General features: G+C 52.6%; 9 protein-coding genes across 9 annotated transcripts; 5 read left to right on the top strand and 4 right to left on the bottom strand.

Moving 5' to 3' along the window:
* Positions 1 to 90: 90 nt before the first annotated feature.
* On the top strand, positions 91 to 1,048 carry BDP81DRAFT_416906 (uncharacterized protein). The gene is made up of 2 exons (XM_060589577.1): positions 91 to 252; positions 326 to 1,048. The coding sequence occupies exons 1-2, from the start codon at positions 236 to 238 to the stop codon at positions 933 to 935; spliced, it is 627 nt and encodes a 208-aa protein (XP_060450998.1). The 5' UTR covers positions 91 to 235; the 3' UTR covers positions 936 to 1,048.
* Positions 1,049 to 1,096: 48 nt separating this feature from the next.
* On the bottom strand, positions 1,097 to 2,379 carry BDP81DRAFT_340287 (haloacid dehalogenase-like hydrolase). The gene is made up of 2 exons (XM_060586018.1): positions 2,158 to 2,379; positions 1,097 to 2,078 (listed from the first exon to the last, which is right to left on the bottom strand). The coding sequence occupies exons 1-2, from the start codon at positions 2,164 to 2,166 to the stop codon at positions 1,338 to 1,340; spliced, it is 750 nt and encodes a 249-aa protein (XP_060450997.1). The 5' UTR covers positions 2,167 to 2,379; the 3' UTR covers positions 1,097 to 1,337.
* A 3,048-nt stretch (positions 2,380 to 5,427) lies between these two features.
* BDP81DRAFT_445648 (Alpha/Beta hydrolase protein) lies at positions 5,428 to 6,686 on the top strand (the record flags this gene model as incomplete). The annotated part of the gene is made up of 4 exons (XM_060591979.1): positions 5,428 to 5,490; positions 5,562 to 5,920; positions 5,973 to 6,033; positions 6,093 to 6,686. The coding sequence occupies 4 exons, from the start codon at positions 5,428 to 5,430 to the stop codon at positions 6,684 to 6,686; spliced, it is 1,077 nt and encodes a 358-aa protein (XP_060450996.1).
* A 138-nt stretch (positions 6,687 to 6,824) lies between these two features.
* Positions 6,825 to 7,892, bottom strand: BDP81DRAFT_308275 (uncharacterized protein; the record flags this gene model as incomplete). The annotated part of the gene is made up of 2 exons (XM_060583441.1): positions 6,825 to 7,131; positions 7,207 to 7,892. The coding sequence occupies 2 exons, from the start codon at positions 7,890 to 7,892 to the stop codon at positions 6,825 to 6,827; spliced, it is 993 nt and encodes a 330-aa protein (XP_060450995.1).
* Positions 7,893 to 8,344: 452 nt separating this feature from the next.
* BDP81DRAFT_416900 (general substrate transporter) lies at positions 8,345 to 11,071 on the bottom strand. Its single transcript, XM_060589576.1, has 8 exons — positions 10,591 to 11,071; positions 10,453 to 10,530; positions 10,146 to 10,382; positions 9,623 to 10,045; positions 9,406 to 9,548; positions 9,161 to 9,336; positions 9,019 to 9,094; positions 8,345 to 8,958 (listed from the first exon to the last, which is right to left on the bottom strand). Exons 1-8 carry the CDS (start codon positions 10,691 to 10,693, stop codon positions 8,725 to 8,727), a joined length of 1,470 nt encoding a protein of 489 aa, XP_060450994.1. The 5' UTR covers positions 10,694 to 11,071; the 3' UTR covers positions 8,345 to 8,724.
* Positions 11,072 to 11,779: 708 nt separating this feature from the next.
* On the top strand, positions 11,780 to 13,236 carry BDP81DRAFT_308617 (short chain dehydrogenase; the record flags this gene model as incomplete). The annotated part of the gene is made up of 7 exons (XM_060583478.1): positions 11,780 to 11,850; positions 11,933 to 12,011; positions 12,131 to 12,525; positions 12,705 to 12,762; positions 12,850 to 12,902; positions 12,969 to 13,091; positions 13,176 to 13,236. The coding sequence occupies 7 exons, from the start codon at positions 11,780 to 11,782 to the stop codon at positions 13,234 to 13,236; spliced, it is 840 nt and encodes a 279-aa protein (XP_060450993.1).
* A 1,143-nt stretch (positions 13,237 to 14,379) lies between these two features.
* BDP81DRAFT_416895 (uncharacterized protein) lies at positions 14,380 to 17,848 on the top strand. The gene is made up of 6 exons (XM_060589575.1): positions 14,380 to 15,154; positions 15,221 to 15,666; positions 15,732 to 15,991; positions 16,090 to 16,144; positions 16,216 to 16,667; positions 16,735 to 17,848. Exons 1-6 carry the CDS (start codon positions 14,712 to 14,714, stop codon positions 17,362 to 17,364), a joined length of 2,286 nt encoding a protein of 761 aa, XP_060450992.1. The 5' UTR covers positions 14,380 to 14,711; the 3' UTR covers positions 17,365 to 17,848.
* A 2,968-nt stretch (positions 17,849 to 20,816) lies between these two features.
* On the bottom strand, positions 20,817 to 22,940 carry BDP81DRAFT_389953 (kinase-like domain-containing protein; the record flags this gene model as incomplete). Its single annotated transcript, XM_060587340.1, has 2 exons — positions 20,817 to 21,376; positions 21,428 to 22,940. 2 exons carry the CDS (start codon positions 22,938 to 22,940, stop codon positions 20,817 to 20,819), a joined length of 2,073 nt encoding a protein of 690 aa, XP_060450991.1.
* Positions 22,941 to 24,865: 1,925 nt separating this feature from the next.
* Positions 24,866 to 25,589, top strand: BDP81DRAFT_91387 (uncharacterized protein). Its single transcript, XM_060596490.1, has one exon. The coding sequence runs from the start codon at positions 25,019 to 25,021 to the stop codon at positions 25,514 to 25,516; it is 498 nt and encodes a 165-aa protein (XP_060450990.1). The 5' UTR covers positions 24,866 to 25,018; the 3' UTR covers positions 25,517 to 25,589.
* Positions 25,590 to 27,798: the final 2,209 nt, after the last annotated feature.

Genomic DNA, 27,798 nt, shown 5'->3' with positions numbered 1-27,798 from the left:
AGCCGATGCCTTCCGTTCCATTTTACCCGGTCATAAAGACCCGGAGTTTCCACCACCTGACAAAGTTTTCCAAAAACACGTTTACACTACGTGACTTTCAGAAGTTCGGCGACTTTATCATACAGCCTACCGACAACATCTTTGAACACTTGTTAGTGCGACGCCATAAGAAGAGAGAAACCCGACTTACTCTCCATGTTTTCTTTCACGTTTCTACACTGCAGAAGCTTCAGGCATGGAACGATTCATTGGGTGGGTTGGTAGCTTCAGTACTCATCCGTCGATCAATCAAGAATAGTTCAGTACATATTGATTAAGAGCCTAGGGTTTACTTTGACCACCCCAAATTCATCAACGAGACAATGCAAACCTTGTCTCTGCTCCTACCACTGAACGATTTGGACAGCATAGACTGGTTCAAGAGTTATCGTAAAAAGTTTCAACGCAGCTTGCCGAGCAAGTCCAAGTCTTTGAGCGGAATCGACCCTCATGCTGGGCAAATGCCGGTTGGTTCAAGACGCGCTGCCGACTACAACTATTGGCTCCCACGGCTGCTGGAATTGGAAAAAGAATTTCTGAACTATTCTCCGCGAACTCTTGGGCAATTCTTGCGTGACCATCGGCGATACCGCAATTGGACACTGTACTGGGTCGGTCTCGTGGCGCTAGTGCTGACTCTCATATCCTCCATGACCGGTGTGGTGTCTGCCGTTGTGGGTGGCTTGGCTCTGAAGGATGATAAGAATGACAGAGAGTCACTGACAGCGGCTTGCTGTTGTCGAGACATAGACTCCGTCACCAATATCCTAACAGAGGAGAGTCTTGCTCCAGTGTCTGCTTCTGTGGTGACTCTTGCGCCCGCTCAGGTCATTGACCCAGGGCAGACACTGATTGTCACAATCCTCGTGACTACCACTGTCACGACAGAGGCTTGACGGATTTCTTTTTCCTGGCTCTAGAGGTAGCAATAGAGACTCAAAGACTTTGATTGGTTTTTATTCATGAATGGATGCTGTGATAGAAACCCCATCAACCAGCATGGCCTAGGAGTGAATCCAACACAAAGCACTACATGATATTTTGAGACTTCCTTGAGTACGAGACAATTTTCAATTTCTTAGATTATGGTTATGCGAGTTTCATGTTGGGTGTACCTTACAAAGCACTAACTATGACTGTGGTCCTCGAGACCGAGCAGCACTACGAGGATTTCGTTCTATTCGTCTCTATCTTGTCAAGCTCTGAGTCTATGTGTGAAATGCCATTCACGCAACTTCCAGCCTATGCCGCGCTTTCATTCATTCGAAATTTCAAAATTCTAAACAGTATTCGGGTATCTATGAGCTCTCGTACTTGGCCAAGATGCTCTCAAAGTCTTTCCAGTTGTGCATAACGTCAAAAGCGCCAAGCTCCTCGCTGAAGAGCTTGATCATGGAGTCCAGCTTCTCCTGGCCCTCCTCGTAGTAGGGTCCAACGTATCCCAAAAGGGGAATGCCGGCGCTCTTGGCAGCGGTGGCACCGCTTCTGCTGTCTTCAATGGCAATGCACTCGCTGGGCTTGTAGCCAAGCTTCTCGCAGGCGTGGAGGTAGATGGCCGGGTTGGGCTTGGAGATGGGGGGGTCGATGCTGCTGGCAGCGGAGAAGATGCCGACGTCGGGCTTGTCGAAGAACTGGTCCATGTTGGTCTTCTCGATGGAAGCGACGACACGGGGCATGGCGGAGGAGGAGACAATGGCCATGTGGTACTTCTTGCCCTTTTGGAGCTTCTCGAGGACCTCGATGACGTTCTCGCAGGGCTCGGCCTTTGCGCGGAGGTTCGCGATGGTGGTGTCGAGCTCCTTGGCGACCCAGTGGTCGAACTCGTCGGCGGGAATGGTGAAGCCGTGACGGGCGCAGAGGCCGGTCATCATACTCCGGAAGTTCTGACCGACGAACTGGTGCATGAGCTCGGTGCCGCCATAGCGCTTCTCGAAGCCGAACTTCTCGAGGATCTGGTTGGCGAGCTGAGCGCAGGCCTCAAACGCTGCGTTCTCGGAGAGAACGAGCGTGTTGTCGCAGTCGAAGAGGAGGCACTTGATCTGTAATGGGAGCGATTAGATGGATTAATCTTGAGGTCGCTCATGAGGTTTACCCATTGAAGCTGAGATCTTTACTTACTTGAGGCATCTTGAAGGGTATGGAATGGCGATTCCAGGTAAGAAAAGATGAAGGAGAGAATAGAGTGAAGAGAGAAAAGAAAGAAACATTGTTAATGTTGGTGACAGATTTTCAATGATCGGCGAGCTTGTGAAAGGTGGGGGGTCATCTTCAGGAACAACGCCACGGTCCCTGGGCGGATCATGGATGGAGGGGTAAGTGGGTTCCTAAAAAAAAGAGCGCAGACAGGTTTCAGGAATACGGCACTGCATTCACTTCCCTGTCAAACGTGTCTTATCGCAAGCCTCGTTGCCAATGACAGCAAGGCGTGGACAGGAAACCTCAAGGATGTTCCTGATAACTTCTACGAAACTGTATTCAATTATCTGGTATCAATGGCATCTTCTCTCTTGATCTGGAACTTGACAGGTGTCTACAACATGAGGCTTTGAAATGGCATTCCTCTCTACGCTTCTTTCCGATATTGCCCACATGGAGGGGTTGGAGGGGCAGACCTCGAAAGATACACTCTATCGGCCCGCCCATTGATTCTCTTCGAGATGACCAACGGCAGGCCGCGAAAAGGACCGAAAACTTTCGTCCAACGGTTCTGCGACGGCATGATGTCATCTGATGACGTAGAGCGCAGAAAGACTCCATCAAAGTGTGGATTTCGTACAGAATGGATCCCGGTCTGACTCGTGAGCCGCGACAGCCGTCGACAACGGTAGACCCACGACGGTGAGGTGGATAGTCAACCGTTTTGATTTTGGATAGCAATTGTTTTATGGCTGATATCTGGACTGTATATTTTTTTCTGTTGAACGTGTGTCTGCGAAATTGAGGCGCCGTACTGTCGTGAAACTTTACTCGGCCGACAACGACAATTCCAAATCATCCTGGCTCGGTTTTGTATTTTCGTCAAAGTGGCCGCCGATTTGAGTCAACAACTGCCCCTGGGTCTGGGGAGAGCTACTATCATCAGGAGTATGTTCCTTCTTTGGATCCTTTGAGTCTTTCGAGCCTTCGTGTTGCTCGGTTCCTGCGGTTGTGCTTCTCTCTTCGTGCGAGGCTTTAGTCGATGGGGACGAACCGCGTTCTGCGGCAACTGTACTTGAGGCCTGTCGTGGTGAAGATTCGGAGGGTCTGAAGTGAGAGATTCAGCTGAGAAGAAATCACTGGAGATGGAAGGGCAATGGGGCTTACCGCTCTATCCTTTGAGTCGGTTGAGGGTTCATTTCGTGTTGGGGTCTACTCAAGTCGGCATCGTTTCGCGTGTCCTCAGCCGGGGCTGGAAGGGATTGCTTCATAGTTGATGAAGTATTGATAGCCTATTTCACAATTAGCTTTTCCGGCTCAATATTTGAAACAAGTTCGGTTCCAGGGTCATGGGAAGTTGTTGATCGAAGTCGATCACTCACAATTCGCCTGTACCTGAGCAAGGCTAGAGTTTGACGCTGTTTACCTACACGGGGCGTGTTGAAAGATCTGAGAAGCACAATGAAGAGTTGCGGATGTGTAAGTCGCGAGGTCGGCGTATCCTATTAATTACTCGTGAACCACAGGATGAAGATGGGTAGAAAATATGAAGCAGAAGACAAACGAGTGCGAGGCGCAGTTTTCTAACTTCTCAGTTGACTCTAAAAATTCCATAGGAAACCGTGACAGTATGGTTGGATCTCTAGCGCATCAAACCGTGATTTGAAGACTAGTATGTAGTAATTCACGATAACAACGACATCCAAAGCCCTGGTGTCGGCATTTTCAAAGCCCTAGTGTCAGTATGTTCTTCTGATTCTTGAGTAAATTCTGTTCATTTGATCAGCTTTCGTCTTGACCGCATCGTGCAATGCAGAGCGATCAAAGTCTCTGCCTAGCCGTTCCTTCGTGAAGGTGTGGTAGGATGCAGGAGACACGTCGCATCGTGGACAGGGTCCCCTTCAGCCAGTAGCCCCAACATGCTTCCGACGGACCTCACTGAGGGGCCGTTGATACATGTAGATTTGCCGTGCTAATACAACGGACCCCCTAATGAGTCATCTATTACTACATGTCAGTATCTCTAAGTGGTAACAGGGGTAGTTGGGACATTTGAGGAAAGGACATGCCACTGAGATCACGGCCGCACTGGCGGACGCAGTGTTCAAAACTTCCGAAACTACAACCAGTTTACGAAACAATAATTGAAGTCTACTACAAGCTTCAAATTTCTTGACATGAGAATTGAGTTCCACGATAACAACCACTTCGACGCTGGCTTTCCAGAGACTCTTACACACGTCCCACATTTTCCCAGCTTTTGAGTTCATCGGAAATGACGTTCCTCACGGCGGCAAAGTGCAGCAAGGCATAGAACTAGATTTCTGCTGCCCTAGCGGCTCTTCCTTCTATTGGCTTCAAAGGACAGGTGTGTAGGCTGCCTACTCTTCTAGCAAGGGTATCTAGTACATCACGCGTGCGCGGTGACGCGCCCATGTGAACTCTGGGTTTCTTTCCTCTAGGGCTTGGCAAGGCAACCGGTCGCCTTGTCGTATGTCAGCCAATTAATCGGTGTGGTCACCTCGGTCAATGTTGTCTTCGGCCGTTTCCTTGGTGATTCCAAGCCCCTTGTCTCTGAAACCCTCGCTCAGAAGCGTTGGGGGCCGAGAATTCAGTAACAATGCCATTCGCTATGACCAATAGTGTCGGGCGTCTTCCCGATTCTGAAACATAACACCAGCAGACGCCCGCTATTCTTTCCAACATGTTGTAAATATTTTGATGCGCCAGTTATTGTCGTGGATTCCAGGTTGTTGAGACAAAGCAGTTCCAGGTTTTATCCTGGTTGCTCCAGTCTGGATCGATGAATCGTACCTTCAAAGAAACTAGATTCAAATGCGTTCTATCTCACACATTTCCCTCTGTGTGTACTTTCCTCCATCGCTTCATGTCTCTGAAGCAACTTGGTGTAGGCTTGGTCAGGCACCCACGACGCTTTCTGTCCGACTGTACTACGTGGAATTCGGACCGCATTCTAAGTAATTTCCAACAAGCCACGGCGGATATACTTATATCAACTAAGATCTTTTCATCCGTACTTCGATGCAAATGCCCCAAATAATTTATCGTAGTTATTGAGTTTCGATCTGAATACTGATTAGATAATCTGAGATCCTTCCAATCATTAGCGTTGAATTTTCCAACGTCTCCAACAGGTCCCGTCAGCTTACACCCCCGCACAATCACACAAAAGTTCATCTGAAGACGCATTGAGAAACTTGGCTTGGACTGACTTCAATAAGGCTAGAGAAAATGGCACCGCGAACTCGTGAAGAACTCCTCGCCTACGGCATTGTCGACCCTCTAATCGAAGCCGTAGGTTCACCTCGAACCCCATTGACCTCTCCCACCTTGTCTAGAAGCTGACAACACCTCTCCTCCTCCAGGAACTCGCCACCCGACCTCTCCGGGACCCACAGCGCGGAGACCCTTACTTTGGACGAAATGACTTCTTCGCTATGAGAGAACACCGAGCGGCGCGGTTGCGTGAGTCCCATCACCTGCGCTACCTCCCCGGCCCCATCCCGGACCGGGTCCGCGAGGAAGACTGCAAAGTCACCATTAGAGACGGCCATGCAATCACTGTTCGGATCTACACACCTGAAAAGACCCCGTCTGAAGGCAGCCCGCTCATTGTCATGTATCATGAGGGTGGATGGTGCATGGGTGATCTTTCTGATGAAGAGGTCAACTGTCGCCTGTTCAGTAGGGATCTCGGTGCAGTCTGCGTCAACATCGAGTATCGGTAAGCTCATGACTCCAGGTTCGGGCTTGGTAACAACATTGACGTAAAGCAGGCTCGCTCCTGAGTTTCCCTTCCCGGCTGGCGTCAACGACAGCTGGGATGCTTTGCAATGGGTAACTGACTTGTGCCGTCTCCACGACTTAACCGTGACTGACCAAGGATGATGCAACAGGTAGCTAGGAACGCAACCGAACTAGGCGCACACCCATCTCAAGGCTTCATTATTGGCGGCGGCTCTGCCGGCGGTAATATCACAGCCGTCCTCGCCCACCTTGCCCGCGATAACAGTCTCTCCCCGCCGCTCACTGGGCAATATCTATGCGTCCCAGCCATCATGTGCCTCGCGCCCCCCGAATCCTTGCCTGAGCAATACCGTCCCGAGTATCTTAGCCACCCCGCCGTCACGCCGTGCAAAGACCCGGTCATTGGCACCACCGTCGGCGATGGGGAAGCTGCACTGCGTGCTATTATTCAGCCCGACCTGGAGAGTCCTCTATTCATTCCGTTCCACTATGGAAAGATCGGTCAAGGTCACAGGGGATTGCCACCCGCATACTTCCAGCTGGCTGGGTTGGATCCTTTCCGAGACGAGGGCCTCATTTATGAGCGGGTGCTGAGAGAAGAAGCTGGTATCAAGACGAAGCTTGATATCTACACTGGACTTCCTCATTACTTTTGGACCAATTGGCCACTCCTGGAGAAGAGCAAGACATTCGTGGAAGACACAATCAAGGGTGTCCAATGGCTGTTAGAACAGAAGAAGTAGTAGGGGTCACCACTTTTTGATAGTGACGGTCATGTTGTATACATGGACTGAGGCTTGAGTTTACCAAGCACTTCGCAAATGTCGTTCGACATAGAGCAGCTTCTCAGAAATCAGTCTCATGCTTACATGTACTTATGCTTAGATACACAACAAAGCCCCCTTGGTGTCATCTGCCAACTTGGCTCTCCATAATCGGTTCTCATTCAAGATGAAGATCTCTCCATTGCGACCGAAGCAGAAGTTGGCAGCACCACCCTGAACAAGAATCTTTCCTAGCAAAACGCCCCCTGCAGACCAAATGTTGACCCCGTCACCGCAGCCGCTGTACACGTTCCCATGCACGTCGCAATTGATTCCATCCGGGATGCCGGTGTCAGCCATGGCAAAGAGACGTCTATTTGTCAGGAACGGTTCCCCTGAGTAAGGGACCACATCGAATGCGTAGCTACCCATCGTCAGTTCACTTGCCCTTATACAGGTGGCGAAACCTAGCTTATCAAGCCGCGCCATAAGAACTCACATTGTTGACGCTCGTGTAAGATCAGTCGAACCGTCGCCATGAATCCAGTCGGTGTCTGTGATGTACACAGTCTTCTCGTCGGGGCTGAAGCAGATGCCATTCGGCCGGCCAAAGCCATCAGCCATGGCCCTAATAGAGCCACGGATGGGATCGTATCTGTAAACTTGGTTGGGAAGTTTCGGCTTCGGCCGGATACCCTGCTCGTATCCATAGATCGGGTCGGTGAACCACAGAGAGCCGTCACTGTGCCCCACAACGTCGTTGACAGAGTTGAACTCCCGACCGTGGAACGAGTTGACCATCATCCGCGTCTGGTAAGGCGGTTCCGCTTCCATGAAAACCAGGCCTCCAGGCGCGGAGTGCGTGCCCTGGGCGCAGAAGACGATTCCGTCGAGGTAGTTGACGCCTCCGTTGGCCATGGTTATGATGGCGGGGTTGATCTCCTCACACTTCGTCTTGGAACTCCCGTCGGACGGTAGCATGACGCGGTTAATCTGAATTTTGCGACCGCCGGCCGCATGGTCATTGTATTGATTGCTAGTGATGAAGAGCGTGTTGTTGCGCTCGATGAAGACTCCGGCCTCGTGAGCGAAAGGGTAGTCCTGGTTCTCGTGCAACAGCTCAAGCGACGGTGCGGAGCCGAACAGCGTCTTGACTCGGTCGTCGTAGACAACAAAGTTGGCCATTGTGAGGGCTACAAACGAGGTTTGGTTAGCTGATTGAGACAGTCAGAGTCGTATTTTCTTTCCAAGAAGGTTCTTCGAGAAGTACTGCGAGAATCATTGGCTTCGACGTTCAACGGTTGGACGGCGGTCGAAGAGTATCAGTTGGGGCGGTTTTATGTCTCCAGGTCGCACGGATGCGGGGCACGATTGCGGGCACGATGCACCTGTTCCTGTCACAGGATAGAGTTCGTGGGTCTGTGGCCAGTATTCGGCGTACGTTCGGCAAATGCTTCGAGAGCTGCGTCTCCCTCACGTGCATAGTCACGGGTCGACTTTCACACAGCAATGAGAGGATACAGCTTCTAATTGTGATCTTCTATGTCATTTTCCCCGGAGACCGTCTGGCTGCTGTAGAGTATTACCACGCTAGTTGCAGTCCAATCACCGTCAGCAAGTTGGGAGTCGAAGTCGTGGGAAGTTTGTGTCTTTCATGAAGTGAAATCAAAGAGTATCTCGAGGTTTTCAGGTCAATTGGATTTCTCAGTACTCGAAGACCTTGCTTGATTCCAAGTTTATTCACAGTGATGTATTCTCGCTAGCTGAATCACAGAGTTGCATTTGGTGTTTAGTCCGCCTTATGAAATCGAATGGTCTTATCCACGCTAGTCCAACTGCAATAAAACTGCTAACACAGGCAGGTATGATGCCGCAGAACATGGATTTGTATAATTTGTCCATACTTACGCCAATAATCTCCAATCAGCATCATTCAGGGTATCCAAATTCAATGCCCCTCTTTTGCCACAATGGCTTCCAATCTGTGCTTTGAGTCTTGGCCCAGCAGCAACCACAACTAAGCCCTGACTTCTTCGATATCCCAGACTTCATGCTTGCTATCTGTGTCATGGTTCGTATTCTCAAAGTCATCGCCAGCAAAGAGGCGATCGACATCTTCCAGCTCCAGTCCTTTGGTCTCAGGGAAGAAGAGGTAGATGACGGGCACCCATGCGGCGTTCAAGACCGCAAAGATGATGTAAGTCCGCCATCCAATAGTCGAGATGGAGATTGGAGTGATTTGAACAACCATCTACATATTGAATCGATCAGCAGCTGCCGAAGTACATCATTTCATCTGGAGATAACTCACGTAGTTGAAAATCCAGTTGGTTGCACTGGAAATAGACGAGCCCAGCTGCCGAATACGCAGAGGCAAAATCTCGGAGCTGTGCGAGCACGGCAGTCAGCGCAAGGACTCCACACGAAGGGCAGAGGAACCAGAAGAAACTTACGGATAAACCCAGACAGTTGCCTGGAAGCCAATCGTGAAGGCGCCCTGGAATACGAACAGCATCGCTGCAGCACCAATGCCGGCTGATTTGGCAATGGCGGTAGAGTTCTGGACCTGGTAGATGAGAGCTGCTTGGACTGCCATGACGGCTGCCATGACGCTAATCATGGACAAGAGCTGTTACACCTCGTTAATTTGACTTTTTTCCACCAAGCTTTGGGGAGATGAAACGGGATGGGTATTTACCAAGGGTCGCCTGCCCACGCGGTCGATCAAGAACCAGGGAATAAAGGAGGCGACGAAGAACCAAGTCTGCAGGAAGCCAGACATGAGACTCGACATGTGACTATCGAAGCCGATACTCTTCTCAAATAAGGTACCGCTGTAGTCTTGAGCAGGGACAGCCGTTAGCACACCTTGATCCAAAGAGAAAGAAACGATTCTGGTTAAGAATACAACTCACAGATGATAGCATTGATTCCCCCGAGCTGTTGTGCGCCTTGTAAGAAACACGCAATGAGGAATCTTCTTTGGCTCTGAATACGATCTTGCACCAAGAGATCTCGCCACGAACTCGCGCTATTCTCGGCCTCGTACGATACCGTCTGCGTGATCGAGTTGTGGAGAGCATAAATTGTGTCCTCATCCTCATCGCACTTGAGGCGCTTCAGGACGGCCAGGCATTCATCTTGCCGATTGTGTGATGCGAGCCATCGAGGGGTCTCTGGGATGAGCTGCAGGATGATGAACATTGGCAAGATGCATATGCACTGCATAGCAACCGGGACTCTCCAGGCGTAGCTTTCAATGTGTGACGAGAAAGCGTAGTCGATCCAGTAGATGAGGAAGATTCCAAAGTTCAGGGTAGATAGCTGTGCGCAGGCGTCTGTAATTCTTGGCGTCAGCGAATGTCTACGCAATTTCCAGACTCCAAGATCGGTCGAGACTCTTGGAAACTTCAATTGCACCGGTGGTATCCAACTTACAAATGCCTCGGCTTGCCTTGGGGCTGAACTCAGCCTGTAGAACGGGAACGGTGGAGTTGACGATGCCCATCCCGATACCCGAGACAATTCGCCCGACAATCATCTGGGCGCGTCCATACGAAGCGGCCTGAATGACAGCGCCGACGACCATGATAGAGCAACCAGTTCCGATGGTTCTTCGGCGGCCATACTTCTCGCCGAATATCGCCGTGGCTACACATCCAAAGAAACATCCAACTAAGGTAGAGATACCAGGGTCAGCTGACCACACTTATAGACTTCAAGTCCTGTCATCAACTCGACTTGCCTTCGTAGATTGCCACAATGAGGCCTGTCATGGTCGGATCCGGAGAGTCGAACGTCGAGTTGAATGCCGGTGCATTGACTAAAGAGAACTGTTAGAAAGTGGTCCAACTCTTGGCAACTCGTTGTAGAGACGACCTACCCAGGCCTCCCATAAGGCCATTGTCATAGCCAATAAGCATGAAACCCAACGATGTGAGAACGCTGACGGCCAAGACTAGCCGCTGCCCTCGAAGTTCGCCCATCTTGTGTGTGGAGGGAGTTTTGTCAATGTGAAGTCTGAAGAGATGTGTAGCCTAGAAGATAATCTGCTTTTCCAACAAGAACGTGCGATGAGCACAAGAGGCACCTGCTTCCCCGCGAAAGTTGTCGTCCGAACGTCCTTTGCGAACGTTTATAAAGACATGGACACAATTTGACAAAACAATCAGACAGTTCGTGATCGTACGCCAAGTATCAAGATCGACGTGTTTAGAACCACTTCCCCGGGAATCCACACGACACGGGGTAAAGCAAATCTGCGGGGGGTTTGGGGTTTCACTGCGGGAAGGAGGAGAAGTCCAATGCCGTCCGTCTGAGCCGTCAGCCATCTTGAGACCAATCGCGTCAAACTTTTTTCTGGCAACTGGCTTCATCGGACGGCTATTCAGATGTTGACACGCAAGCATGAGGTGTTTGCTTCCTGAATACCCGATGCTGGCAGAGTTTCTGCTGGTGAGACGCGTCGGCTACTGAAAGTTTGGACTTTTTGGTACGCATTGTGGCTTCATATTGACCTATCATCCGCGTCACGACTTGAAAGTCGGCAATCGCCAATGCTCAAAGAATTGAGAGTCGGCAATTGACAACACGAGATCTAGGTCAGCTGTTCACTGTTCGTTTGCCGATGCTCTCAATTACCTTGCAGTAGCCACCAAATAGTGTCCCGTATCCGTACTAGAAAAGGGCGCCTTTGCCATGCGATTTACGCGAGAGAAATACACACGATGGTGCGCCATGTTGTGTCTCCGCGATTTATGCTCCAGTTAACTGCCACCGATAGCGGCGGCAATTGAACTTCTCGGCTATTCAAGCTCGGCCTTCGATCCGCCGCCTTCCCCCAACCCCTCACTGAGAGCCCTCTCAATCGACTTTATGAACCAACTCATCTAAACCTTCGGATATCTACCTCTGTACCTAGGGAATACACCAGATATCCCAGTCCAAACACGAGCCGACGAGTACCTTTTAAACAGGAATAGCCCGTGCTTTGTTGCCTACCTATCATCAGTCACCAAGGTGCATACGAAGTTACGAACCGTCCGCAGGTCTGCAAGGGTCCAACTGTCAAGATGGTCCAGTACAGCATTAGAAGCACGGACAACACCACCCAAAGCCGCCTAGCTCTAGTAACAGGGGCGAGGTAAGTGGCCATCCCACCTTGACCCCTAGTGAGGCTGTCATCGTATGTTCCCGCTGACCAGATCATCTTCACCGACGATCAGTGGTGGCATAGGCTCATCTGTAGCCCATGCTCTTGCCGCAGAGGGCTGCGATGTCGCATTACACTATTCATCAAGCCAGGTACGGCATCACCGATGACAGATAGGGGGGGGCACGGGGAACCGTACGGGGCTGCGGCCCGTCGAGCCACCCTCGAACCACGGGCCTAATCTCTTCGGTATATTAACACTTCACAACAGGCCAAAGCAGATGCTCTAGCACAAGAGCTGCGTGATAAGTATCCATCACAGCTCTTCGTCCCCTTCCAGGCCGACCTCTCCTCCAGAGAATCGACCCGGAATCTGGTGCCCAGCATATTCGCCAACGGCGAGGTCGCACAGAAGCACAAGGCCGTCTCGGTGCTCGTCGCCAATGCCGGGCTCGGTCGCCGGATCCGTGACCCGGCGGACATTGGCGAGGATGACTGGGACGAGATGATGGAAGTCAACGCCCGCAGCCAGTTCGTCGTGACAAAGGCCTGCTTGCCCGGCATGCGCGCCCAGGGGTGGGGCCGTGTCGTTCTCGTGGGCAGCATCGCGAGCCGCGGTGGGGGAATCAACGGGTGCCACTATGCCGCTACCAAGGGTGCTCTTTGGTGAGTTTTCTAGGTGTTTTCTTCCTTTCTTCCTTTTGAGCTATGTCTATCCGCACTTGGCATACTCGCATATCTATCTTAATCACTTTCCCGGCGGGATGTCCCGGTTTTGGGAGGGGTTTTCGTTTACGGCGAGACCGAGAGATGGCGGCCGAAGCTTGTCTAACTCTAAGCCGCAGCTCAATGGGTCTTAATTTGGCCACGTTCTTGGCACCGGAGGGTGTTACTGTGAATATTGTAAGCCTCAAAATTTCTCTAGTTTTCGGGCCGAGGGCCTCGTGGAGTGTAGTCTGCTGTTTGAGCTGTGCTGACATTGCTTTTCAGGTTCTGCCCGCCATGATTGGGGCCACTGGCATGATTGCCACTCCGAAATCAACGTGAGCAGCAGAAACCCGTCATGGTATAGTCCCGACTTGACTTTAACTGACATGAGCGCCCTATAGAACCTGGGATAGTAAAGATGACCTTGAAGAGTTGAGGTCCACAGATCCGGGGCTGGCCATTGCCGCCAGCGTCCCGGTCCACAGATTAGGCGCTCCCGAGGAAGTGTCAAACGTTGTCGTAATGTAAGTTACCGAACTGACCGGCGGGAACTATTGTGGTGCTCTTTTTTTACAATTTGCTGACCCATGATCGCCGTCCGCCCCCAGGTTTGTCAAGACTGGCTACCTTACTGGCCAAGAGCTGGTCCTCGCCGGCGGGTTGAAATGAGTGCCGAACTAGAGGAGGAGACTCCGAGACCTTTTCTACCCACCAAGGTGAATTAGAGATTATTCGCCGAATGAAATGTTACTTTGTGGAAAGGAAAATGTAATCTTTTCTGCTTCGTCGCAGATGACGAGCGGGAGCTTTCATGTTCTTGGTGATCTCCACGCGATTGGACATGGATGTTGAGACCAACCTTGTAGAGAGTTCAACAGGGTCCAGAATCCTAAGCAGCTACTACGATACTAACTAGTACGGATAGTACAGATTACAGATTGCTGTCAAGTACTCCTTACCGTTTTTTTCTTGTCGCGCCGCCGTAAACTTAAACTTCAAGGGAAGAGGGGAATTTGGGACGAGCTAGCTCTCGATCGGTAATACCTGCGAGTTATACCCTACTCCTAAAAAGTATACATTGTGAAGTCTCTGTGGTCGCAAAACAGGGAGCGCGTAAACCTTCACCACCAAAAGGTGCGTCATGCATCGATTTTACGCCGACAATACCACCGCTAGACAAAAAACATTAAAACCCCCCCCCAACTATCGCCGAAACAACCCGCCACATTGCCGTACTTCCGTGAATGACGGACGACTAGCGCTGGATTGCCGTGCCGATGCTCTCTTTACCCCCTTTGCATCCGGGCTCTCACGCCTCCAGAGTCCCCAGAGTCCCCCCTCAGTTGTGCTCCACTCAGTCCAAACACCATCGGTCCATCACCAACCGCCGCGTTGGCCCGACATTCACCGCGCGCTGCCGCTGCCGCCGCCGCCCCCCTCACGCCCACACGCTTGGGCCGACGAAGAGAAACCGAGCACACCGAGTCGCCGACGTAATAATCGCAACACCATGTCTGTGGACACCGCTGCCGTCGCCCCCGTCACCGACCGCCGGCCTTCTACGACGATGGTCAGTCCCCCGCAGCACCACCGCCTGCCTCACGCGGTCACGGCTACTGGAAAAGAGAGGCGGGTATCGCGAGCTTGCGTCTCCTGCCGGCTCAGGAAGACGAGATGTGACTTGTGAGCAACTTCTTTACCAATAACCCCTTCTCACATGAGTTGTACCTATGAATACACATGTACACCAAAACCCCACGGCATACAGGCCGGGAATCGGGTAAAGACTTGAGTGATTGGTTGGAAACTCATGAGAAACGCCTGCCAAGGCCCAGCTCATCTTTGACTAACACCACATCGTTACCCCCTTGTGTAGAGATTACGGTGGTAACCCAGGCATACCACCCTGCCGTCGCTGTGTAAGAGAACAAAAAGAGTGCGTCTTAGCAACGTCGAGAAGAGGAGGTCGACGTCCCCGCAAGTTTGTCCGCTTACCACAGAGTGAGGGCGATACCGCAGCCTTCCCGCAACAGCAACAACAACAGCACTCGGATGCCGTCACAGGGCCGGCGGCCTACGACTCGGGACCCGGAGGTGGTGACGTCGGCACTTCCTCGGCGACGAACCTCCGAGAAGACCAGCATATGCACCACCACCGCTCCACCAGCCCGGGGGATTCTCGGCATCACAACGACGGTGACGAGCACTGGTCGTGCTCCCCCGAAGAGGACGACGACGGCCCGGCAGGAAGGCCGGCGAGTTGGCCCGGCTCCACTTCTCAGCCGGATAGCCCCGGCGGTCGGTCGACACGGTCCCTTAAGAGCTCCGGCGATATCGAGGGCCACATCACCTCAAGCGACTTGTTGAACCCTTCCGACGCGCTGAACCTCCTGGCGCAGGTTGCTGATCTCGATGGGGAGGAACGGCGTGACGATATGCGACATTTGTCTGTGAGCGATGCTACAGGCCGGGATAAGTGCAGTCCCAGGAAAAGGTCACGCAAGCCATCTACACCTGCGGCAACTCATTACCCGCCCATCTCAGATGGAGTGCTAAGTCTACCTGTCGCTTCACGTCTGCTCACACTGTAGGTCACCTCTCACTCACGAGATCCCCTCCAGGGTACCTTCGAAGTAGGGCTAATCACATCCAGATACATCGACCACTTCCACCCCTTCTTCCCCGTAGCAGACAAATGCATCCTCACCCACACCCCCGCCACAGTCTCCTCCCTCATCGACTCGGAACCCCACCTCGTCACCGCAATCTTCACGGTAGCCTCCAAAGACGAGCCCTCCATGTCCCGCGTCCACGAGGCCTGCTCCCGCTACATGGAGACCCTCATCTCCAAACTCATCTACAAGGGGTCCACCGCCGTCGGCGCCGTCGAAGCACTACTAATCCTCGCGCAGTGGGCGCCGCAGAGACTGCAGGAGAAGCCGACCATTGGGCGCGGCGAGGAAGACGAGGGCGCGTGGATGCAGATTGGCGTCGCGATACGGTTAGGGTACCTGCAGAGTTTAGAGCAGACGGGGTTGCTGTCGGATAAGACCAGCCCGTCATCGGAAACCTTTCGGAGGAAGAGGTTGGTTTGGGCTGGTAAGCCTTTCCTTGTAGACAAGTCATAACCGGGTCGTGCTGACGTTTTCGCGTTTGGTTCTTAGCCTGCTATATGAGCGACAGAGAAGTATCGATCCGCGTGGGCAAGGGCTTCTGGTCCCGCGGACCGGGGCCATCTACGATACCACGCTCTGCGGACTTCCCGTCCCTGAGGATACAGGAAGCCGGCACTGATAACCTCGGGCAGCTGTTTCAGGCTCAGCTCGAGTTGATACAGCTCTTCAGCAACGCTCATGACATACTATACTCATCGTCAAGTCATAGAGCTCAGCTGTACCTCGGTGGGGAGTACGTGAGGTACATAGTAAGTCGAGTCCTCCGTTTGTCTCTCCACTCGGAGAAGTCGTAGTTCATCTCTTTCGGGTGTCAACTCTCTTGACCTTCATCGGCTTACAACAATAGGACGACTCATTCGCAGTACTTCGGAAATGGAAGATCGTCTGGGGAAGTCTCAACTGTAAGTCTCTCGCAAACGCACCTTTGGACTCACGCTCCATCCACAAGCTCAACTGACCACTCAACTTCCAGTCACCCCATTGATAAAAGCAGGTCTCAACCTCTCCTACGAATTCCTCCGTCTCTACATCAACGCCTTCGCCTTCCAAGCAACAATCAACCGCGCAATAACCAAAGCCCGCCAACAACGGCAACAACACATCCAGCAAAACCAACAATACCAACAGAGCCAACAGAAAAAGTTCTCAAAATACCAGACTCGGCAGCACAACGGACACGAGACAACGACAGGTTCGCACGCGCCAGCAAGGCACCCGCCACCGCCGCCGCCAACGGCAACAATTAGCCCCCTCTTCGCAGACCTCGCCAGCACGCCCGACGCCCGCTTCATATACGAATCCATGGACGCCGCAAACTCGCTGCTCAACATCCTCAACTCTTCTGTAGATCCGGCTACCGGGTTGAGGTATATGCCGCTCAAATACTACCTCTACGTCATCTACGCGGCCGTGTTTCTGTTCAAGGTACGACGATCTCACTCAATGACATTCCCTCTATCCCCTCACACATCTTGCTAACTACCCCAAACAGGCTCGTCTTGCGGGTGCCCTTGGTAGCGAAGCCTCAGAAAGCGTCCGCCGCTCCATAAACGTCACAATCGAAGCCCTCCAACGCTCGTCCCTGAGTCCACACAGCCTAGGCCAGCGCTATGCACGGCTCTTATCCCTTCTTTGGAGGAGTAAACCAGAGGAACAACAGCAACGGAATCAACCTACCCGACAGTCCAATGTAAGCATCTCAGGTCCGGACGGTCACGCAGTCGATGCCACCAACGGCGGCGTGCCGTGCCCGGCGTTCGGCCTCCACAACGGAGCAGGTCCCGGGTCCGTATCAGTGCATGTACCAACTGTGCCGAGTTCAGCCAACGCCAATAACAATGGCTACGGAGGTCTTGGCGGCGGACATGCCGAGCATCATCACCAAGGCTTCGGGATGTCACACGGCCACGCGCACTCTAACATGGCTGCCTTTCCGCATCAGCCTGACCTTCTCGTCAGAGGTTTCTCATGGCGAGATCTAGATGACCTGGGGCAGTACATCGGGCCGGCAGACATGAACTTTTCTGATTCTGCCAACTTGGCGGTGATGGGCGGGCCGATCAACTTGGATGAAGGAGCAGGGTACGACGTTCTCTGGCCAGGGAACGATGTAGTATTCTAGCGTCCTTCCGACTTGAAGCTTCGTCACGATGGATATGGACTCCTCATGTGATGTTGGGAAAAGGGGTCAGGGTAATGTGGTAATTGGCTTAAGCGAGGGCACTCGCGTGGATACGGAAAAGGAAAGAGGTTTGCGGCGTTTGAAGGTAAGGTACTTGCTTGAGGTAATCAGACGAATCATCCTTGGGACCCTTTAGGCCGCGGATGGTATCAGCAATGGAGGAAGATCGCACGGAGGGGAATATTCAACTTCACTGTGCAAGTTCATGTCCTTGATCCTGCCTCAGTATTGCGTACTTATCTATGATAAGATACGAGTGAACTCATACATCTCTTCAGGAAGTGACACAGTGCACTCTTCAGCCCACCGTTCTACTGCGAGTGCTATAGTCCTGCAACCAACCTAAAATATAGACAAGCTGCCCTGAGCTTTCAGTAGTGCTGCATCGGGCATGATAGGAGACCGGTGGGGTTAAAGGCAAGGCCCCGGAACTTACATAAACAAGCACATACACGCTTCGGTCTTGTCAAGAAGGGACCGAGATTGAGGCGAGAAGAACCAGGGTCCCAAAGTGAGCCTTCAAAGGAACCTCTAAGAAAAGTACAAAGGATCTAGGAATTCAACATCATGCTACATAAACAGGATTCCCCCGCTGCACCACTACCTTTCACGCGTCTTTGTATATTCGAGCTCAATACGTAGCAGAGGGCTGACGACGATAGTTAATAAGGGGAGGTTTTTAATGATAAGGTATCTACCGCACATCCGTTCCCGAGTTCCTAAAGAAATTGACTGCTCTGGCTCCTCAATCACCGGCCATCTTCATCCTCTTCTCACTCTGCTTAGACCCATACTCACCATGGACAACAACAACAACAACAACAACAACAACAACAACAACAACAACAACAACAACAACAACAACAACAACCACAGCAATAAGAACAACTGCCGGTCTCAAGCCTGATGGTCGCGGTATCACATCTTTATAGAATCTTAAGCTGTTCTGTCTTTTCTTCAATTTCAGAATTCCACACGGGGATAAAAGAAATTTTCGGAAGGCAGGCACACTCCGAACCTGCCCAGCCGGAAAGAGCGCCGATGCGGCAAGCCTCTATAAAACCCCAAGGCGAGAGCACTTACGTCTTCGCTCGACCAAGTCTGTGTTTCCACAGGTTAAAGGACGCCATCGCAAGGTTGCCATCATTCTCTCAAACCACCAGGTAGCCAGCCGTAGGTACTAAACACCTAGGGCTCCCAGCCAGTAGCATATCTCGTCCTATTCTAAATCATATCCCAAAGCTTTACCCGTCACTAGGTACGCTTTCCCGTCTATTGTATATTTATTGTGAATACGAGATAGATGAGAGACCTTGCCTAATATCGGGATAATAATACCTCGCGTCTTGCGCTTGGGTTTTGTTTGTTGCGTCTTGCCCTACAGCATCCTAAGTCTGCGTTTCTCCACTGCCACTTCACCTTAGCTGAGGTCTACAACGTACCTAAGTCCTATGACCTATGCTCGTGAAAAGTCTATTTTAAAAAGTAGTGCTCCAGATGTCACTAGTTCCAGCTACCTTAGTCTATAGGACATGAACTTGCAGAACCTTTCTCTGAAGTTACTACCCAAACCCATTGGGAACCCACTGGTTCAAGAGGACGAACTTCCTGGCTTACTGGTGTGCTCCCGGAAACATCAAGCCATCGAAAACCGGCTCTTTTTATAAGGTAAGGTACATGCCACGCCTCAATGAAACCATATCAGCCCCTCGGAGGTGGAAGCCGCAGCGGCTCTCACGACCAACATTAGTACCTTAAAACATGAACCACTCAACCGCATTCCAAAACAAAAGGCTTCTGAAAACTCATCTTACAAGTCAAAAAGAAATAACCGTTGCTCAAAACCCTCGCGGATATCCTGGATGACCTCAACAATCTCCACTCCCTGCATTGTCACCACCATCCCGCCGGCACATCTCAACACCCATGCCAACCCATGCCAACCCCTCCGACCCCTCCGGGCCCCACCTCCCCGGACCCCGCAACCACCCGCCCCGACCACAATCGCATCCCGGTCCCTCCGCGCCGAGATTCTCGCCACCAAACACCATCACCCCCGATCCGTTTCCGCCGTCCAGCAGAAGGGCCTGAACAAAGTTCCAACGATTGCCCAAGCGTCCGCAGCTAAACAGACGCAAAATTCAAGAATAGAAACATTCAATCAAAAACGGTCATCTTCTAGCCGCCCCAAGCCACACCGGTGTCCCCGATCAACAACTCAACTCCCCAAATCACCCCATCAACGCCCGCATGTTTCACACTCTGCGCCGCGTCACAAAGACAACCCTCAACTCCAAAGACCGTGAAATAACCCCCAACAAAGAAATAACTCGGAGTATCGCAACCGATTTACGTACAACGAAAGAAAAAAGGACCCCTCCACCCCCCCCTTCCCAGTTTTCCCACGTGCCCGCCGTACTCCCCCTTCGAGAACCCGTTTCCTGCCTTTAGGAATGATCCTGTAAGTAAGGTAAAGGTATGGCACGTCAGAGGACCCTATCGTCCCCTGATCCCCGCCAAATTGCCAGCCATACACACGACTAGACCCGTCTTCCCACGCCGCGCCCAACACGGATCTCCTTTGACATGGACCCTCGACACCCTTCCAGAACACCCCTCCAGAGAGTCCGAGAGCGCCACCTTTTTGTCAGGAACAGCCAGGATAAGCAAGCAAGCCTTACAAATACCATCGCGGCTAAACTCATAGCATCGTCTCCATGAACGGGGTATTTGTTATTTCTGGTATTGCTAACATCGAGGCTCAAACCCCTCAAGCCAGGTAAAGAAGTATGAAGTAAACCCAAGCTAAATGAGAAAAAGACAGCATCGTGTCCCAAAAGCAAAAGTTGAGCATGGCTGTGGTGCAAAACACAGCCGAGTCTGTTAAAAGTAGGTATACAAGTAGAAAAAAAAAAAGTACGAAGTCCAAGAAGAATTGGTTCCCCATGATATATACAAACACCGACGCTATCCCCATAGAAAGAAAGAAACTGCCATTCGCCTCTAAAATGATTTCTTTGTTCAGTTCATGAGCTCAAATCTAAAACGTAACTGAGTAAGCCAGGACGTCAAACGTCCTCGAGCCGGGGGTGAAGCTTCATGCCCCCCTCCTAACCCTACTTGCGAGTGCAAAATGCTCGCCTTGAACATAATAAAGAAAAGGGGAAACCAATGGATGGGTAGTACCCAACAACCAAGAAGCAAGTCATCATGTGCATGCCAGGTTATCGCGTATGCCCACCGTCCGTCCAGCAACCAACCGTCCGTCCGTCCGTCCCGACCTACTCATACAACCAGGCACCAAATACCGTAACCAAACCCATTTCCTTTCCCTGTGTCCCATCGTTATTGCCAAAGGGGGGTATCACGGAGAGAACGCCTCTCTAATATCATTAAACCTCTGCGCCCAGTACCTCTTCGCGGAAGCGCACACCACCGTTGACCTGGATCGCTCCCTTGACCCATTCATTGTCTGCCACCTTCTCCAGTACCCATCGGCTCCTTGCGCGCTGCAACAGGCCTTCGGTGATTTCCATGGCGCCGAGTAGACCGCGCTCCTTGAATTTGGCTTCGTCGCCTTCGTGGTCGCCATCCTGGCCAGCATAGTCAATCCAGCGCCACTCCGCGCGTGCTATGCGGTGACTGGTGCGGCTGCGCATGCGGTGGCCGTCCATCGTGTTGGGATAAGGGTCGAATGGCAGGCGAGCCTCAAGAAGGGCGTAGAGCAAGACACCCAGAGACCACGCGTCAGTGGCGCGGCCGTCGTAGGGAAGTCCCATGATAACCTCGGGGGCGGCATAATCCTCTGAGCCACATCTTGTCTCGAGCTTCTCGTCGTCGGTAATGCGGCGGGAAAGACCGAGATCGGTCAGGGTAATAACTGAGTGCGGGTAAGTCGTCCAGTCAATCGAAGGGTCCGCGAGCTCGGGTGCCGTCAAGTTCACGAGTACGTCTGTGAGTAGTCAGCAAGCTGTGGCTCTTCATTACCAAGAGGAATACCCACTCTCGAGCTTGATATCCCTGTGGACGATCCTGCGCTCATGCAGGTACCGCACAGCGCCCACCAACTCAGCAAACATCCTTCGCAATAAGGCTGGCTTGAGAAGTTGGCGATGGCCTGTAGCCACATCGAACAGATCGCCCCCAGGGCAGTGGCTGAGGACCAAGATGGCCCGGCTTGGCTCAATGTTCCACGCCTTTAGGTGTACCAGGGAAGGGTGACTGATGGTCTGCATGATCTCGAGTTCGCGCTTGAGTGACATTTCAATCCTCTCCTCGCTCGCTCCTCCTCGAGGGCCGTGTTCGCAGACCTTCACTGCAACAAGAGTCTTCCTAAACGACGGCGACATTTTGGATATCGGGGTGAGGCTGTTGTCGGCTCGTAGTAGTTCGCTTCCGTCGTCCATTCGGCTCGTTGCCAGCATCACTCGACTGAACGTTCCCTGACCCAGAGTCTTGATTGCCCTCCATCTTCTCTTCTTTCGGTCGCGGCCGTAGGCTTCGAAGTACTCGGGTATCGCGGGTTTCGGTTTGCCGATCGCCATTTCGGTCGAGTCTCTTGATGATTCGCTAGGTGGCGGGGTTGGTGGTTGTACAATCGCCGGTGTCAGGCCTCTTGATTCTGCAAGATTGGCCTCCCGGCGCATGTGCGGCTCAAGGCCAGAGTCGGGTCCGTTTGTCGGCTTCGTGTGGGAGCCCGAGACGGTAATGTGTCGCTTGGGAACGTAGTTTGGGTCGGGGATGTACTCGCTGATGCTTCGATTCCGCGCGTGTTCGGCCTTACCATTCACTGGCCCCTTTGCACCCGCGCCGTCAGAGCCCTCGGCCACCAGGCCAGCATAGACTTTACGTTTCGAGGCGTTGGCCAAGGCAGCCGCTATTGATTCGCCGGTAGACGAGACTAGGACGGAATCTGGGGCTGGGTTTTGCATTTGATCCCTCGAAGGCGGGCGCATACCAAGACGTCTCCAGGGGCCGGGTGAGTCTCCAGATAACAAAGGTGAAGGCAGCGGGGTGACGTCGCTCATAGCCGAGAGAATCGGACTGGGCATGCACGAGCTTGTAGCCGAGGCGGGACCCAGGCTGTTGGCGATGGCGGCTTTGAAGCTCGGGGTACGGGACATCGGTTTGAGATTTGAGGACGAGGTTTTATGCTGGAGGGCGTTGCTTGGGCGGCGCGGGGTCGAAAGGGCGTCGTTTGAGTGAATGTCGGTTCGTGTGGGGAGGTTGGGATGAAAGTCTGACGTCTGGATTCGGAGTGAATTGCTGGCGGCAAGTGGACTGGGGCCGGGTCTCTGACTCGAGGGAGGCTCCAGTTGCTGAAAGGAGGATTCGGACAAGGGCGGCGAAGGTGCTATTGTGTGTGTTTGGAACTGAATTTGAGGGTTTGACACGTAAGGGAAAGAGCAGACTGCATTGTGGGTGTTTGTATCTGAGGCGAAGGGACCGGAACTCCCATCAACCTTGTTCTGGTTTTGGGTTTGTAGAGGCATGGACTGGGGTGGACCGTTTGACATGATTATATGCAACGTGTGGACGATGTGGGTACGGACGGTCGTGCGTATCGGTATCGTAGAGAAGCGTTGCTGGCGGGGGAGATGGACCGGCGCGAGGTTATCAATGGGAGGGTGGCGACCGGTCTGCGATTCGTAGGACGTAGGACGTAGACGGGACGGGATGAGCTGGCTACACACGGCGCCCACAGAACCGGGCCAACGTCAGTTACCACCGTTCTTTTTCTTTTTTCTGTTTCTTTTCGTCTTCCGTTTGGTCTTGGAGTAATACAAGAAGTAGATTGTGGTCCGTGGGGGGTGTTCGAGAAGAAGTCGAGTTGGGAAGAAGATGGGGACGAACTCACCCGTTAGTCCGGTCTTTCTACGCAGTATATATCTCTCTCGCTCTCTATGATGCAGTTGAGAAACCTGAGCAGTTCAAGCACTCGTTTTTCCTGGGATGCGATTGACTCGGATCCTCGCTGTGCAGCATACACAGGCAGGGAAGAAGGGGGGGAAACGAGGGATTGGAGCCTTTGGCAATGGCCGCAGGCAAAGAATGGCGGAGTAGGAAGAACACAAGAGAGCGGGAAAGGGAGTGGGAGCCGCAGAGAGAAGAGAGGTTAGGGTAAATGAAGGGAACAGAAGGGGCAGAAACAACGGCGATGGGCGGAAGGGGGGGCTATGACGAGAACATGGGGGAGGCTCGGTTGGGCTATGCTGAGGGAAGTGCAGCAGCAGCAGCAGCAGCAAAAAGGGATACTGCCGCGCAACAGTGACAAGCACTTTTGGGGGGTTGCAGAAGCAGAACGCGAAGCGTCAAGCAAGTCTGAGGCGCAAACGCAACGCAACGTCCCAGTAGGTATCTTATGTCAGGGTCGACTCCGAGTTGAGGTGCCCCGGGATGCCGTGTGAGAGCAAGTGCGTGTATTCGTGTGATGTGTGTGTGTGTGTGTGTGTGTGCGTGTGTGTGCGTGTGCGTGTGTGTATGTGTGTGCCAGTGCCAATTCCAGGTCGGAAGGGAAGGGATGATAGAAAATGGTCCAGGGAGCATGAGAAACGAAAAAAAGGGAAAGGAAGAAAAAAAGGGTGGGAAAATGCGGTGCAGCGCGCAAACCAAAGTGATCAATGCCAGTCAGTGACAGGGAGAACCGAGCGGGCAAGAAGGAACCAAGAGTGCGGCGCGATGCGGTGCCAAAAGCCCAGGTGCCCAGCAAAGTGCAGGTGCGACTGGACTGGCGACTGGACTGGACGCCAAAAAGGTGGAGGAAGAACGGAGACGGCAGGGTCAGACATGCCACGGGAGCCGTTCGAAACGGAGCCAGTCACGGCAAACGGACTAGTGCCGAAGGAAGGACGGGGCACGGCCGCACGTCAAACGTTTGATTGGTTCCATTCAGATCCCCGAACCAGAGTCACCTTGAGCGGGAGCTCAAAGTACGAGGTCTGACTAAGCCAGCTACGCTACAAGGTCAGATCCATTCTTTCTTGATGTTGAACGCCCCGAGGCTTACAAAACTCGAATCCTGAAAAGAAGGCATCGTGTTCACCAAAAATCTAGAAACTGATTGCCGCCCGTTTCTCAGCCCGAGGCAAGAGAGAGAAAAGTACTCTGCGTGCCGATCTCATCTTGGCTTTTCCCTACCTTCCTGTACCAGACCCTGTCTGCAGTATCCGCGTGCAGTGTGCAGATGTCCAGCCAGGGGCGTCAGTACGGTACGTGTGTGTCAATGCACGGCTGTCGGCCTGGTCTGGCACCCCTCCGTCTCCGGTCCGTATTCACCGGGCTAGGTAGGTATTCTCTTTCGTCTCCTCCCAAGGTCTACGAAGTACGGTCTACGGATGCCTTACTTGGTATTCATAACGGATTGAATACCACTGTGGATCCCGCCCACTCTCATTCACTCATCAGAGTCATCACACTCGTGACTTTATTGATTTGCAGAAACCCTCTTTTCATCACATTCCCTGGCCCATCTCCATCCTTGCTTTTCGTCTTCTTGCCCATGCTCCCTTTGCTGCAAGATTAGACGCATATATTCCGTGATTCCCTGGAGGCTGGCAGATTGGGCTGATAGTCTGCATGTACCTATCTTAAGGCAATGAATGTCCTCAAGGTACGGATATCCGTACCTGCCTTATCTTGCCGCGGCAGAGGAGCAAGGGGGAAAACAAAGAACGGCATTGGTTCCACAATTACCCGGCCGGGCGATGAATCAGTTTTGCAAACACAAGCTTCAACTTCCTCACCTTACACCGAGGGGGCACCTTTCCGTACAAAGGAAACTGAAATTCCAACGTTGGTTGCCACTGCAACTCAACCGTTCGTCCCTCTTTCATCGACTATCCGTCGTTGGCCTGGCCCCAAAACAGCCAGCCAACCGTCGCCTCACCGGTCTGACGCTAAGCTACTCATTCTTCGCCAGCACTCATCTCCGTGCACGAGTTTTGGTTTCGGTGCCTCGTGGCCGTCGTCGTCACGTCTGTCCGGAGCCAGCCCAGGTGCGGAATGGCTGGTGCCAGGGCGACTGGTGACGGGTGACAATGGGCGGCACAGCGCGAGCAAATGGGTCGAGTCTGTCGTCCAAATCTACGAATAGATTTGACTCTCACTCGACTGGCCCGGCTGCCCCCATGATTGTGTCCAGTCCAAAATGGCCCGTCTGACGGTAATACGGCATTCTGCAAACCTCTAACCCTCCGGTCCTTGGCAGTCGGAGAGGCATGCAGTCATGAGCCATGAATATCAGAATATGTCAGCCAGTGCCGTACGGCCACAGCACTTTGTAGAGTCATAGACTGCAAACAACTGCAATGCCAAGTAAAGCTGGGCGAGTCCGCGTCTGGAGACAAGTGTAGATGCGCTGTCGCCAAATGCTGTCGACTTGCGGTCTCGAGGCCAAAGATGGCAGACAGAGAATCCACTCCATCCGTCCTGGAGGATACCCAATGCACCTGCGTTTGAGATCGTCCAACCTGTCAACTTCGTAAAATCAGCTGACCGCAGGCCAAAATCTTTGCAGAAACGAAGAAGCAAACCAAATACTGCGACACCTTCGCGTTCGTTGGTATCCATACAACGACTTCTCAAATCTCATGTCCTCCAAACACCCATGTGCGCACCCCCAGGAAGTGATGTGCCCCTCGGATATTACGTTACAGTGCATGTCCCTCTGTTTTCCAGGTACACAGTGAGACAACGGGCTACAGCCCGTGACAGGTACCGCCAGTGTCCGCTATCCATGTGGACGGGCAACGGAGCAGGGAGGGTATGGGGGCTCGCCTAGGCCATGGTCCATGGCATCAAATCCAAGGGCGTACAACCTCATAGGGCGACCGGTCCCAGTTGGGGATCAGAGCAGACGACTTGAAAATTGGCCTCGCCCAGAGCTGCTCCCGTTTAAGCTGCTTTTGGATAGCGGTGGGCATTAGAAGTTCCCACCGTGGCACCGTCTAGCTCGGAACTGGGTCCAGCGTCCCGTTTATTGACTTTCAAATCTCTATCCGGGCCATGCTACACCGGCTGACTGGTTGGGCCTGGTATGCTGTTCCTAGCCTGTATCCCGTCCGCGATGGATCCGTCTTTTGTTGGTCTCTTGGATAATTGCGTATTCGTAGGCCTTGCTCTTAATTAACTTGACAAAGTCAGCGGAACACCGACGCGACAAAACCGTCGCCCACCAGAAATGGCTAGAAAGAGACCAACACACCTTGCTTGCAGCCTCTGTTTGGCTACACGCATGAGCTACTCACCTACTGCAGTCGGCTTGCAGTGTGTATGTCCATGTATGTGCCATGCACCTGCAGCTACCGGCGTCTGACAAAATGAGCGAATCCGGCCAAGGGCGCATTCGGCAAGCGATAATGGCAATCCGCGACAATTCGCGTCCTCGACTGGTCACGGAGTGATATTATCGACACCGTTCGTGATATTCAATTGATGGCTGACCCAAGTCCGCTCGTAGGATGGAATTGAGTTCAACCAACTTGTGCAAGGTCAGTTGCTCGAGATCGTCGCGATCACTAGGGCCGCACTAGGCAAGCATATCATGAATAATGTCGTCTTTGAACTATGCGTATAGGCCATGCCGGCAGCGTCTCGAGGCTACGAAGCGGTAGCGCTGGTGTGCCGGTGTGCCGGTGTGCCGGCTCCCACCCTCGACTCTCTTCTAGACGGCTGCAGGCATAGGCTGTGTGAGAGAGTCTGTCGGCCCAAAAATGAAGGTGCTCCTTGGCATGAGAGCTTCCTGCATGAAGTCTGCATTCATCCAAAATTCAGAGAGGGTATCCGTAGACCACAGGAGAGTACCATGTCTGACAGTCCCTTCTGGTGCACATGACAACTCATCGCTAGTCACCACCGAGTCATTCATACATGGTCGCCGATATTTGTTGTCAATGCTTCCTTGTGTTTGACTTTCACCAGCGCAAATAACGGATATGAAAGAGACAGGTCGCTGCAGGTCAAAGATCTTATCTCTCCCTCGGCGATCTTTGCCTGTCGAGTCCGTCGGATATCAATTACTTGGTCCGTAGTGACGTCCTCCGTTTTGCGACGTTGACGCAACGGTCGACGGATAGGAGACGGCGCTCTAAAAGCCATTCGGTCTGCGAAACGGGCCCTTAGTAGGTCAATACTGCACAGTCAAGACTAGAATGTGACAGGATACTCACGCTTGGTTCAGCCAGACACTCCGTCAACACTACCCGCATATCCATATCTTGAATCACAGTCGCCCACAAGCGCCCCTCCCCCCCCCCCCCCCCCAGGTTCCTTTCCGTTCCGCTTTCGCTGCACGTTCGCCTTGGGCAGCGTCGATTGGCCGCTTGTGCCCACGATGGACTGGGAGTGCAACCTATTGGTGCATTCCTCCTAGATCGC

Source organism: Colletotrichum phormii (genome assembly GCF_030913505.1).
Source record: "Colletotrichum phormii strain CBS 102054 chromosome Unknown BDP81scaffold_2, whole genome shotgun sequence".
NCBI classification, from domain to species: domain Eukaryota; kingdom Fungi; phylum Ascomycota; class Sordariomycetes; order Glomerellales; family Glomerellaceae; genus Colletotrichum; species Colletotrichum phormii.
This window is presented reverse-complemented; position numbering and strand designations above follow the sequence as displayed.

Bases quoted from the DNA above. Each gene is read 5' to 3' on its own strand.
- BDP81DRAFT_416900 (XM_060589576.1), bottom strand. From the start codon at position 10,693: ATGGGCGAACTTCGAGGGCAGCGGCTAGTCTTGGCCGTCAGCGTTCTC. The intron at 9,095-9,160 runs GTAAGTTTCTTC...GTGCTCGCACAG, and splicing joins GCAACTGTCTGGGTTTATCC to CTCCGAGATTTTGCCTCTGC. The intron at 8,959-9,018 runs GTGAGTTATCTC...TTCAATATGTAG, and splicing joins CCAACTGGATTTTCAACTAC to ATGGTTGTTCAAATCACTCC.
- BDP81DRAFT_416895 (XM_060589575.1), top strand. From the start codon at position 14,712: ATGCACCACCACCGCTCCACCAGCCCGGGGGATTCTCGGCATCACAAC. The intron at 16,145-16,215 runs GTAAGTCTCTCG...CTCAACTTCCAG, and splicing joins CGTCTGGGGAAGTCTCAACT to TCACCCCATTGATAAAAGCA. The intron at 16,668-16,734 runs GTACGACGATCT...TACCCCAAACAG, and splicing joins CGGCCGTGTTTCTGTTCAAG to GCTCGTCTTGCGGGTGCCCT.
- BDP81DRAFT_91387 (XM_060596490.1), top strand. From the start codon at position 25,019: ATGAATGTCCTCAAGGTACGGATATCCGTACCTGCCTTATCTTGCCGC.